General features: G+C 36.3%; 1 protein-coding gene across 5 annotated transcripts; it reads left to right on the plus strand.

Annotated features, from left to right (window-relative positions):
• Positions 1-51: 51 nt before the first annotated feature.
• On the plus strand, positions 52-11836 carry LOC105329617 (sarcoplasmic reticulum histidine-rich calcium-binding protein). 5 transcript variants are annotated; one of them, XM_011430930.4, is made up of 4 exons: positions 52-529; positions 5821-6051; positions 8773-9249; positions 9937-11836. In XM_011430930.4, the coding sequence occupies exons 1-4, from the start codon at positions 187-189 to the stop codon at positions 11598-11600; spliced, it is 2715 nt and encodes a 904-aa protein (XP_011429232.3). In that variant the 5' UTR covers positions 52-186; the 3' UTR covers positions 11601-11836. The 5 variants fall into 5 exon arrangements, with proteins under 5 accessions (XP_011429232.3, XP_011429233.3, XP_011429234.3 ...); XM_011430931.4 differs by lacking the exon at positions 52-529 and adding an exon at positions 1949-2084; XM_011430932.4 differs by lacking the exon at positions 52-529 and adding an exon at positions 2569-2714.
• The last annotated feature ends 2290 nt before the right edge of the window (positions 11837-14126 follow it).

The raw sequence follows: 14126 nt of genomic DNA on the forward strand, positions 1-14126 counted from the left end.
GTTTTCTCAAAAAAATTAATGAGTGAAAAAATGTGTTTAGCGGGGGGTAACTCTTGCTGGTCTCTAACAGGTGCTATGCGTATCCAATGAAGCGCGTCGGTTGGCGTATATCGGTAAACACAAGAGCCATCTGATCGGCGTTCGAATGTAGTGGCGGTTATTATCAGGAGGGCTCTCATAACAATCATGCCCAATCGCAGAGAAGAACCCGGAATTCAAAAGCAGCAATCAGTGACATCGCGATGCTTGGCCATTGTCTTGAAATTTGAAAATGGAGGCAAGAGTGAGGGTGATGTGAACGAGGAAAGTTTTGTTGGAAAGGATATTTTGGACGATTTTAAGCTACGGAATAAATCTTGTTATTGGAATCCAGCTTTATTGGAAAGCATCAATAGTTTGGAGTATCTGGGATTCGTGTCTCCCTGTACTGTTCTTGTGGGAGGTTCCGAACTTCACCTAGAAAATATCCGGACGGCCTGGGGAAGACGGGTCTTGAATGACCCCACGAATTTCACTGTACAGAGCATAGGTGAGTCAGGTATTTTAGCGGACCATGAAAGAATGAAAAGAAACTAGCACTAATGTTTTGAAAAGCGTTTTTCGACAGATGGGCGAAAGGAAAATATTTTTTTAAGTTAGTTTGCAACCTTAATAGATTTAAATTAATTGTTCAACGATTACGAAGTTGGGACAGATGTTTTCTTGAATTTTCATTGGTTTGTCTGCTTGTTTGTTGAGATGGCAAATTTAAAATTTAAAACAAAAAGGGAGACGGGGGTTTCCATGAAAAGTTCTGCATGGTAAGCACGGTAAGACAACTTAATTTTCAGTGGCCGAAATAATTATGCATGGTACACATGTAATTGTGCAAACATATAGCTTGAAGCAATTTCAGCTTTATGATTTATTACCATAAACAGATAACAAAGTGTAGGAAATCGCAATTAACACCTAGACTGACAATTTTATGGAATTTCTTTAAACAGGATAAAGTTTACAGGTGACGGGTTTATAATACAACGTTTAGAAACAATTGAATTGCGAGATTAAAGAGATTTGCTACAGATAAGATTGTGTTGCGATAGGCTCGGTAACATTACCGAGCTGAGAGGATTTGAGGTGAAATCCTGTCGTGTGTAGACTTTCTGCTTGCCTTGATTTTCTTACCTGATAAAGGTATAGTTGAAAGTAAAGAGGATTTAGAAGGGACCTAAGTTATGTCATAGTTTGAATCAGACTTCATAATCATTGCCTCCCAATACCTGTCAGACAACAATTCCTAAAAAATAGATAAACCTACTTTAAACTGATTTACAACCAGTAATTAAGATATTAGTAACTTTATATCTCATAAATAATGGCTATATATCTAAGTTAAATGATATAGAATAAAAGACATTTTAAAGATGCATTCAAATAATACAGAAAAAGTTCAGGGATTTTACAAATCTAATAACAGGTGTAGAAATTTCTTACCTGATTTTAATTTCCAAAATTATTTATAAATTACCCATCTACATATCATTAATATTTTATACCCTTATATATGGTCTTTATTTTTTAAAATTTTCAGAGCATTCTAAGCAAAGAGATTTCTTTTCTTTATATAAAATATTTAATTTGAAAGAGGTTTTATGTAACAGTTTTTTTTTGTATTAGTGACAGACAATGAGATAATTGACAAGCCCAAGATAAATACATAATGAGGAGACCATGAGATTGATTAATTAAGAGACTAATTAGTCAGCTGTCCCACACTGTGCAGATAATGATGAGATAGGGTATGGAAGATAATATGCATTCTTCATTTGGCATGTTTATTTTGTAAACAAACAGTTGTGAGGTTCTGCACTGAGATTTGTATTTGATAATTAGTCTGACATCAAAACAGGTGTTACTGTGCCAGTTGGCAGAAAAATCAACACCTCGGGCCCTGAACAGTTTAACACCTTTCTGGTTTCACTGCTTATAAAGGAATTTAACTGGACAATTGATCATCATTCATGTAAAAGAAATATAAATAGTAGACTAGACATAAGAGAATCATTTGTGGACTTAAGGAATTAGGGAAATGTTCTTTCAGGGTAAGTGTTATGTAGTTCTTTTTTTTCACAAAATAATTAAGGAAAATTTCTTAAATTAATTAGTTGCTAAGTTAACAGCTGGTTAAATTATTTTAATTAATTTTTGCTTTGATATCAAATTAAAATTATTAAACAGTTTTGTTTGCTGACTTGAAATAATATCAAGTAAGAATAATGAAACATTGAATCGATGGAAATATTTATGTTTGGTCTTAGTACTTAATGAAAAACAAACAGAGGTATGCTCACTTTGACAAATCTGATTAAAAAGGCTACTATAGCAGTCAGTAACTGTATTCCAAATGGAATATAATTGGTTACATCAGGGGGTCCCTCCATCTTATTGTGTGTGAGACAGAGTGATAGCATTTAGTGACATTTGATTGAGCCCCACACTGGCCCCTAATGAAGGAAGTTAGAACAGCCTGCTGGGAGGGACAAAGGAAATACTGGAGTGGTCATTTTCCTATTTTACACAACTCTCTGACACTTTCTATTATACCCATATGTAATTTTGATATCTGTGGCCGAGCATTCCTCTGCACATGTTGAATACAGAAAACAGGAAAGAATAAGGCGTTGTTTGTTGGCACCCAGGCGTTTGGTCTGCACACATCAACATTTGGTGAGGTAAGGGCTAGACGATATACCTGCCTATTGATTTCTGTCATTGTTAGATTTACCCGGAGGGTTTTAGAGGGTGTCAAGTGTTGGTATACCCCCATAAACATTTCAGCCTGAAGTGGAGGCCTTCTGTTTCCTACCCTTAATGAGACATTTAATGCTATCAATATTTCACATCCCCCCTAAGATCTTCAATAGGCTGTTTTAGATGCTTAAACCTATTTAAAATTGTTTAAGGATGCCTTGCATTTTGTAAGAAATAAGAGACATACGCTGTAGTGTTATACATTCAGGTTAAGACCAAGCATTGCAGTAGATTATCGAATGTAATTTTACACAACCTCTCTGAAGAATTGATAGCTTATTCACATAGATGTGACAAATATTTTCAAAGAAAACACAATAGAGGAAGTTTTCATTGGGCAGTTCTATAACTTGCTAATCAGTAAGAAAACACTCTTTGAAGGAGGTTTTCTTTCCTTTCATACCTGACACGTACCTGTGAATTAGGTACACACACACCTTGATAGATGGATACCTTGTTTGCACAACAACTTTTTCAGTTCAAACATTCACCCCAAAAATTTAGTATCTTGTGTTTGCTCTGTGATAAATGAATAAAAGAAATATTTAGTTTTTGCATGTTGAGTTTCAAACAATTAAACTAAATTTGAATTATATCCTAGCTTCAAGAGATTGAATTATACTTTGAGAGAGAGAGAGAGAGAGAGAGAGAGAGAGAGAGAGAGAGAGATTTCCACTGCTAGTACTGCAGCCACCAGCTACAAGATAATGGACATTGTAATTATATGTTGATAATATCTATAGAAGCCATAAATCGCCCTGATCAAAGGATTATCAGAAAATAGCCTAGAAAGAGGTCTTTATTTATTGGAGTTGGGGGTGGGGAGAGATCTATACTGTAGTGATACTAACAGCTGGTAGTATAGTATAGATCAATGCTCCGGGCCAGGCATTAACACCAACTTAAAATACTTCAGTAGGGGTTCAAGAACTGTTAGATTGTCCAGCCCAAACAAAGGGTTTATTGTAAACCAGATTAAGTGGTAATTTATGAGTGGACATGTTCTAAGTCCTTGAGAAATAAGTATGATGGATTTCATTGATAATGGGATTAGGAGATGATACCACTTAGGTAAGGGGAAGTAACCCTGATTTCTTTCTGTTGTTAAGGGTTTGTTTAAGGGGCTCATTATTGCACACTGACCACAATCGTCATATTGATAAATCCATGCTCTGTGTCCTTTGGTGATGCCTTAGTCAGGAAAACTGATAAAACAGCCCTTCAAATAGAAATATCTCTAACAAGGACCCACTAGGGTACTTATATGAAGTGGCTGATGAGTCAGTGGGGCATCTTAACTGTACCTGACCCCTGGGGTTAGGCTCCCTCTAATGAAGTCAAATCCAGCTGTAGAGCATGTCAAGTAGACTCAGTAGTGTGAAAACTGCCCAGTGTAACTGACCAGTGTGACATCACAATCACTTAGCAGGCTAATGAACACAGAGCCCAGATTTATTACTGTAACATCAGCACCCCCTATTTAGTGGACCTCTAGACAGCGTTAAGGCTTAAGAACAAGGGAGATAATTCACAGGTAGGGATTTATAAGGTGTTCAGGATTATAACAGGAATTAATTGTATATGTTCAGTAAAGGGGAGATAATCACTATTTTAAAGTCAAAGACAGTGACAGAAGTGTGTCTAGGCATCCTGACAGGTTGGGAGGTTTTATCCATTTATCTGTTCGACCGGGAGCCTCTATTTCTATGATTCTGATAGGATTGTAAGTTTTATTTGATAGATTAGGGAAATATTGTTCTGTAAGTGGTTAGAACTAGTCAAGCTTTTGTGAATTCCCAAGATGACATGTCACAAAAACGACACCAAATGTATTTGTAAAGGGTTTCTAATAAGTTTCTCCCTAAAAACTTTTGAGGCCATTTTTGGGTTGCCGGGATACATACGCTGGCTGTGGTAGCGGATCCTTCACACAACTCTCGATCTATCTCGTAGTCTCTGATTGACACTGCGGTATACATCATACTTTTGTCACATATCAAAATGAAGTTCTGTCTAAATATTGTTTAAGACACTGTGCTGTCTCCTCATTTTAATATTGTTTTACTTTCACTCCTGTTCTACATGAAATTGCTCTGTGATAGCGCTAAGTTAGTTTGCTTGTTTTCTACAACTCAATTTTACAGCTCATCAATATCGGAGTGGAAAATAAATATCAAAAGTGAGCAGTGATTATTGGTTTCCTACAAACGGAGATTTCTCTTAATTGACGTACATCTAAATGGACTTAGCCATAATATTAGTTTATTAAAATAGCTATGTACACAGTGCGTTTAGAAAACGTAAAATCATTTCTGTTTGCCAATCATCCATTATGATCAGACAGTAAAAACTGGCCAGCTCCAGACATATTGTATTAAGTCTAATGAACCAATTATAGGTCAGAATATATTGAAGAATTGATGGGTCATGATCCCAGGCCATTAGACAATCATTTATTACGAAACATAAAACTACCTGCTAACAAGTTTTTTATGAGTAATCCATAAACTCTTCGTAGCATTAGGGCAGTGCTTTATCTACAAATTGTTCTGTCTCCCATTCTATTGTTTGCCGTGAAAACAAGGTTTCTCAAGTGGTTAGTGTGACTTCAAATGAAATTTTGTGGATGTTTGATATTCTTTATCGGTGTTCAATAAATGCACAGCATGCATGGCATTAGTGGTGCTGCGTTTCTATACAGCAATGTTGCAAGGCTTCAGACTTTGGTGTAACCTGATGACTTGGATCTATTATCAGGCTGTCTTAATCCTGTTTTGAAAGATGTTAGAAACAGCCTGTCATAATGGATTTAGTTCTTGTCAGTTTGAAAAACTTAGCACTTCAAATTAATTTTTTTGTGCAAAAAATTAATCAATACTTTAATATGCAACAAGAAGCAAGATTTCCTAAACATTGTTTCTACATGTATTTTATGAGAGAGAGACACAGAGAGAAAGAGAGAGGAGAGAGAGAATTTTAACTTTTAACCATAGAATTATTTATTCAGAATTTTTTTTTAACTTTTAGGTGATGTTGAGGGAATAAACATGGAGGTGATACCACAGACACAGTTCATTCCCCTGTCAGAGATTTTATGCATGGTCATCCTTGACCTGAACAACAAGCAGGTGGTCGCGACCTTGGACATAATACAGGAGAGACTGAATCAGTGTTACAAGGGCATGCAGATCCCTGCCCCTCCAGTCATCTATGACACACTGGGCACACTCATCAGAGAGAGGAAGATCTTCCACACAGGTGAGGGTTACAGCACAACTTGTACTCCCCCCCCACCACCCCCCACCCCCGTCAAAGAAATGGATATTTTAATCAGGATATCAATTATTATCAAATATAATGCAGAGCTCCATGCATCTTGAGAAAATCTAAAATGATAAAATTAAAAAAAAAATAAAGCTCCCCAAATCTGATGTATCATGTTTCTTGTCTCAGATTATAAATATCAAAATGAAACAAAATAGAGTTATGAGAATTCTAAAAGCAAATGAAATGTTTGAACAGACATGTTTAAAAAACTTAAAGATTTCTAGTTATGACATTATTTGATTTAAACCAAGCTGACAAAATAAGCATAAAAATTAACATCATTGTCAGGAGAGAACGCCATTGAGAGCTGAATGGGCTCAGGTTTCTTTCTAAATGTTTATTACTAATACCAAGGTATTGAAGCTTTAAACGGGAGATAATTAGATTGAAAAGACTCCACAATTCATGAGTAGTTTTCCAAGCCACTGATTATACATTTGTAAACACAGACAATTTGTTCATCATTCTCTCGTTTGTTATTCAAGCATATTCTGTAACTAAATACTTGAGCCAGATAATAACTTGCAATTTTGAATTCTAAAAAGTCAGTCCCAATAGAGAAAGGTATAGAATGTCGCATAGGATTTCTCCCCCTCTTATCTGAATGTCCTTTGTTTGGCTGTAAGCAGAGTGTACCTGCCCCTTCATCCTACTGTTGTCCAAGAGCATTGAGTAATAATGGATTACAAGACAATACTGTGGTGTCTGATCAAGTGTGCATACAGGAAATCACCTACCCTCCTACAGCCCACTGAACCCATATAACCCTTTCAGGATCAGTACAAGATCAGAGGACTCAGTGCCTTGTTTATTAATCGCTTCAAAGGACTTCACAATTATGTGAAAGTTTGGCTGTTTATGTGGGATGAAAGAGACATATGGCCCTTACTGCAGAGTCGATCAATTGCATTACCTCCCCATCAAGGACTGTAGTCCACCGGATTTATATCCATCTATAGTCCAGTGCTGGTCAATAGTCAACATAATTAAGTCCCTTAGCTCTGGGCAGCTAAATGACTTGCCACTAATTTGTAAAGTACCTCAGACAAATTGAGACAATTATTGCCAAACATGTTCACACTTGGTTTATGGTAGTGCTAAAATCGGTGTTCGTTGGACATTCCCCAGTTGCCTTGGGACAGTGTTAATTAGAAATATAGCACTGAACAGGGGGATAGAGGGCTTATTATGGCTGAATTAGGGACAGGCCCAATTTATGCTGTACACCTGTCATATTAACTTCAATAACTCAGCTCATTTCACTTTCTCTTATCAAAGGAAATTTATGTCCGGTCCCTGATCAATGTCTTTCCAATTCTGTCTTGTTCTGTTTCAACCTGTTGTGAGATATGCAAGGACTGGATTGATTCATGGCCTACAAGAACCTTGGTATATAATAATTTGGGGAAGTAGATGTACCCCATAATACAGAGATTTCCTGTGTACTTTCTGCAAGTGACGCACATTGGCTTCGACTTACATCTGACAAAACAATATCGACATGCCTCAATCACACAAAGCCACCCAGCTAACATTCAACTACAACTGAGGGTCAAAAATCTATTTGTTGTGCATATGCATATATGCATTTCTAAGACGTCATAGCAAGAATTAAAATACATCCTATTTAGGTAATATTTCTTTCCATGACCTGATCCAGACGCTATAAATCAGACTTGAATTCAGTTTTACAACTCTTGGTCTGGAGTTTTATGACAGTGCGTTTGCTCAGACAACTGAGCCATAAGTTCTTTATTTGAGGACATTATCGGGTGTTATGAATTTGTTAGTAAACACTTTCCAGCAGTTGATTGAAAATTTTGAGGCTTGCCTTCTTCCTGTGATTTCTGTCTCCCCGAACTATATCACAGCAATAAACCCAGCTAGACCAACATGGTGGCATTCAGTAACCTGTCTCGACCTTCGGGTTTGTGAAGCTAGATTAAGCAACATTTTTAATATACCACCTTCAGGGTAGATGCTTTGTTGTAGCAAATGTCAAAGGGCCAGAAAATATCCGATCACAAAAGTTTAAAGATCTAATTGAAAAATCAGCTGTCAACTTGAGGGTGCAAACATTTTATGTTGCTTTGCAATCCATCGGATAGCCACACCACTCATTCAAAATATCTTTTTATTGATTTCACCCCAAGTCATCCTAATGCATTGATCTCTTGTTCACCAATTCAGAGAGGGTGGAAAAATTACAGGATGCACTATTTTCATGTTTGAATAGAATAAAATGATATGAATCTTGGGTAATTGAAACATTGAATTATGGGAGATATTTAGTTTGTCACCTTTTTAAGAATTCTTGAAAAACTGACTCAATGCCATTGAGAACAGGGCTTTAATTGATTTGACAGAAACATGAAAAGATTTAATGAAACCATAAGGGTCTCACTTTGAGTACAGGAGTTAATAAGAGAGAATTAATTGAATACCTAGATTTACTCTACAACCAGGCTTCAACCTGTTTTTATGAATACCTGTTTTGTAAATGCCTTACACTCCTTGTATAAATAGATTGTCAAAATGTCATCAGTATAATTGTGTTAAAATTCCAGTTTTTGATACATATCAATTTGATGCCAGAGGCCATATTTGTGATTGAGTGTCAATTTAATATTTTTAATCTGTTGAATCTTTCAGGAAGTGGATATTTTGTGGTGACATCAGACACCTATCGAATGCCCGAGGACCCAACTAAAACCATTCCTCTGTCATGGCTTCATTACAACCCTAATTACATACCAGTCCTGAACTCTAATGCCAAGGGTCTGACCAGAACCATTTCGTGCCAAGTGACTCTCGCCAACGAACCCCGCAAGGACGGGTCAGAAAAAAGTTCCAACCCAGACGATAAAATTGCAGAGATGAGGCAGACACTTGAAAGAGAGACTCTGGATCGGCAGCCATTAGCAGACAAACCAAGATTGGCCCGAAGTCTCAGTGCTAGAAGACCTCGGGAGAGAGTTCCGACAAAGAATGAGGATCACCGAGACTTCAGAAGGAGTCACTCAGTCAGACGACAGGACGAGAAAGAAAAGAAAGTGGTTCAGGAGGAGAGGAAATCCACAGAGGATATAGCAGTGAACAAGAAAAGCACCAGCAAATCCAAAGACAAAGGTATGTCTCAAACCGGACAGAAGACCTGTTGTAGAATTTGGTGTCTTAAAATAGTTTGATTTATAGTATGAACAAGGTGTATAGGTGCCGTGTGTCATTTTATAAAATTTAAAGTTTAAAGGAGATCCTACAATATTTCAGAAAGTATTTGTACGGTGCCTTTGTTGGAATCATATGCATTTAAATACTGGTACACTAATATATCTAGCTTTGAAAATTTTGAAGATGAGTTAAATAGTTTACCCTTAATATCAAAACATGTACCTATAAGAAAGCTTTTAGATGGACAGGGTAAAACCTTGCTATTAGATATTTCGTAAATATCAATAAGTCAGAATGTTTTGTCAATGTCAGCTAATCTACTAAACTAGCTTGTGTGTGTTTTACAATAAACGTCTTAACATCATGAGTCTTAGATCTCCTGAACCAACAAATTACTTAGTACAAATGTTGTGTTCTTTGTAAGTACACTGTACAAGTAATCCTACTTAAGCACATGGAAGAGCATTAATGAGATCTCTCATGAAAATGTATTTATGAATTCTCACAAGAATTAAAATCATTAATAAGTTATTGCAGATTATCTTAACACATATCTGCATTTATTGGATTCAACAAATTCCTTAGCCATTATAAAGTACCGTAATCCAAGTTTGCAGGTCTTATAATTCTCTTCTTTTTTTTCAGGTGAGAAAAAATCCTTATTAGCCAAAATTTTTGGAAGGAAAAAGAAAAAGCCAGAAACAACTCCGAAGGAAGAACCAAAGAAAGTGGAGCATGCCACATTCTCTGACCAGTTTCCACCTCCGGAGTGGTCATGGTACAAGGAACAAGTGGAGAAACAGCATCGGATCCACAAGTGGATGCAAAATGTTCCTCATCATCCACACAACTTCCACCACCAGAACTATGAGCAGGTTCATCAGATCTACCAACATCATCCACACCACTCAGACTATCAGACCATGAGGTTTGGACACGGGCCGATCAGAAGTGATGCTATCTATGGAAGACATCTTCCACCTCAACAGGAGAACCATTACCATGTTCCACCCAGAATGAGGATGAGGAACAACCCACCTCCTCCTATGAATGATGATTACGAGGAGATTCAAGATGTTGATGCCAACAGCAGATTTAGGTCCACCCTCCCTCATCATCATCACCATCCACATGAAATTGAGAACCTAAGGAGGATGTCAGATGGAAGACACACAAGGAGAAAAGAAAAATCAAAAAGAATGTCACTAGATAGAAAAGTGGACTCAAATTATGAAAATGTTCCAGTGTCTTCAAAATACCACTCCCCAGCCTTTCCCTACCATACAGAGAGGAGTCCACATACACACGAACACAATCAGCAAATTACTCATCCCCAGTATAGTTCAACTCCACGTGTCACCGGCATGTGGCATCCGCACCACGAGTCATATTACCCAGAATTCCATGCAGAAGAAATCGTTCAGCATCAGGGTACCGTACAGAAAACCAAGAAAAAGTCACACCGCAAACATGGACAATCGAGTCACAGACATGTTGATGAGCGCCACAGACTTCCTGCCAAGAACACCTCTATTTCATTGTCTCATGATAGTGGTGTGAATCTTATTGGACTTCATGCTGTGCAATACAACCATCCTCATGACATTCACCACAGGAGAAGAGTTCAGGATGACATGTCCATTAGGAACAACCTTAGAAACGACCCATACGACTCTTATGAAGATATTCCCAACTACAACAAACATGAGGATCGTCCAAACTACAACAAACAAGTGGTTTGTGAAGTAGAAATTAATAAATCCCCAGAAACAAGAACACGACCAAATGAATATGTTCCCATGGAGATGGACTCCAAGACTGAGAATCAGAAACAAAGAAACAGTTGTAATTCAGATAGTGCATTAACTTTCAGTGAACAGAGTTGCGAGACAGTGGTGAAAAAGGAAGACAAGGACATTGAAGACATCACCAAGGAAACATCGGAGATTGTCCTTGGAGACAGTGGTTTCAGCTCACCACGTGTCTGTGATGATAACTCTCCGGAAATGGAGAAACAAAAAATCAAAAGCAAAGTCAAGGAACTTGAGAAGGGAAGTCACTCTGACCTCTGTGACAAAAACGTGTACCAAAAATCTGATGACAGTTCTCCTGAAATTCACGACAGCCGCTCAAGTGACAAGGAAAACCGAATCAACATGATTAACAACTTAAAGCAAGCTCATGGTGACTATGGGGTCCTAACACACGTCAATCCAGTGAACGGCAAAATACCCCTATTCCCTCAAAATACAATGAACCAACAGATTCCAATGAAATTCAGTTTCGAGGATGACTATGGATTCTTGTGAGCAAGGAGGAAAAAAATTATTAGACTGGAAATTTCCAGTTTTGGGAGGTGCAATATTAAAACATTAACAGAATACCTCAGTTTGCATGAACGAAATTGTTTTAAATATTTATGTGTGTGTGCAGCCATTGTCATTGTTTTATAGTGCTATTTATGTAAATAATTTTTTTAGTTAATTTAGCAATGATTTCCGAGTTCTTTTACAAGATTTTCTACATTAAATAAATTAAAAAATCATTTAATGTTGATTTTTTTCTTTCATTGAACTGGAAATGAAACGTGTGTTTATGATTTAGTATTATAGCTTGAACGCAGGATGGTAAAAATTGTCCCAGTGGCAGCAATCTTTGTAGAAAGTAATGGCTGATAAGAGCCATTAAGACAAACATTAAAGTTGGGCTTGGTTTATCAACTGAATGAGTTTTAAAACATGACCGTGATCTCTATGGTTGTTAACAACATAAATTTTCTTGATGCGATCTAGAATGATTTAGTTAAAATGAGTTGAACAAATCGACCAATTCAGGCTTAAACAGGTAGAACATGATGTATGTTTACAAGAGCTTGGTTAAAGCACAATATTGCGACATTGCTAGAAGATGCTAAAAAAATCATATAACTGTTATAAGAAAGGAGGAATAAGCAGATGTACAAAAAAATATATGGCTGGGTCGCAAAACGAACTCGGGACTTGTGCCGTATTAGTCAGGAACTTTACCACTGAGCTACCCGGCCAGTATTTATGATCCATTTAGCCCCAACTACTAAACACAGATATATGCAAAACCATATATGATTTATGAGTTTCCGTTCCAGCATATAAAATATGGCTTACAACTCAGGTTTCGTATCATGTACATGTGTAATAATTTGTATTTATTTAATATCAAATACCTTGGTTTACTATCTAGTGAAATATGCAGAATTCTTTTTATGATAAGTAGGTCAGAGAGCAGTGGCAAGGTTACATTACAGAGGGCAGAGATTGACGGGGTCACAGCTTTGAGATTTTCTGGAACCAACGAACATTTTTCATTTGATGGGGTGGTGGTTAAAATACCCCAATAACCAAGGTAATAAAACTGCAAGGAAAACCACTTGCTCATTTCTGTAGAGATTGTCAAAACACAATTACATTCACAAACTGCGACGATATAGATTGAATAATGACAGTAAAAGCTTTAAATTAATAAAGATTTATTCATAAAATTAAGTATTTTAAATCTACAGACAAATTTCATTTGTAAATCAAAAATAAAATGTTCCAATATTGAACAATAGAATCTGCATAGTATACCATGTAACAATATAATCACTCCTATTGCATAGAATCACAATACATGTCATGTGACATAAACAGATTTTAATTGAAAAACAGTACATGTACTTCAATTCATACAAAATGGGGTAATCAAAATTTCCTACTACAGTGTAATTTTTTTTTGCATGGACTACCTTATGGCTTACAACTCAGTTTTCTATCATCCTGAAACGAGTGCCCATTAAGGTACCTTACTTAACCTAGACTTATACTTTTTAAGACACTACGTGACAAGATGGTGATTTAAATGTTTTGTAAATTAAACTGTTTACATCGTTCAATTGCGTTGTATATCGTCGTAGGTCAGTGGTTAAAGTACTAGTATTAGGCTTCTGAACTGCAGATCATGAATTCGAATCCGCCTGGAGCTTAAATGTTCATATTTACTGAATTAAATTTTCGAAAATGTAATTTTTCATTCAAAATTGCACATTAAATACTGCCTATCCATAATGATATCTATCAAAATCAAGTAATTTTCTGCTGATTTGAGAAAATATTTCAAGGTGTAGTAAGCCACCTTAACAAAATGAAAAAAAAAATGCATGAAGAAACTTGACTGTTGAAACTTTAATTATGAAATCATCGATCAGACTATAAATGGATTGAAGTAACTGCCTTAATTTTGATTTTAAGATTTTGGACCTTAGAGAATTTTGAGAGTCTCGGAGAAGCACATTGATCCAATAGATGTACCCTATAGCCCATCTAATTCTATTACATACATATTCATACAATGTTTATATTTGTAGGTTTATAAGAAGCTGCTGTATATTACCCTACACTAATACCATCATTGTAGACTTGACCACAATTACCCCCTATAAAACATATCAATTAATATATGTACATGTATACCAATATTTCTGTAAAGCAGGTAAACAGATCAGAAGATTCAAATCATAATTCATGCATACATGAACATTATATAAGAGGGGTAAAATATGGCAATTTTAGCAGTGGAATGTTTCCATTCAGTATGGCATCATAATAAACAAGAGTAAAAAATTTGATAACAAACAAGAATTATTCATAAATATCATGAATTATGTTTCCTAGCTTATACACAAGAGTATATATAAACACTTATGAATTCCATTTAGTGGTAGTGGTTTTATCTCCATTTTAGCCAAGCTCTCAAGCCCCACTGCACCAGGTCAAATGATGCAGCAACAAAACAATCAAAAGAAGAATAACTTTTTCAAA

Source organism: Magallana gigas, chromosome 7 (assembly GCF_963853765.1).
Source record: "Magallana gigas chromosome 7, xbMagGiga1.1, whole genome shotgun sequence".
Taxonomy (NCBI): domain Eukaryota; kingdom Metazoa; phylum Mollusca; class Bivalvia; order Ostreida; family Ostreidae; genus Magallana; species Magallana gigas.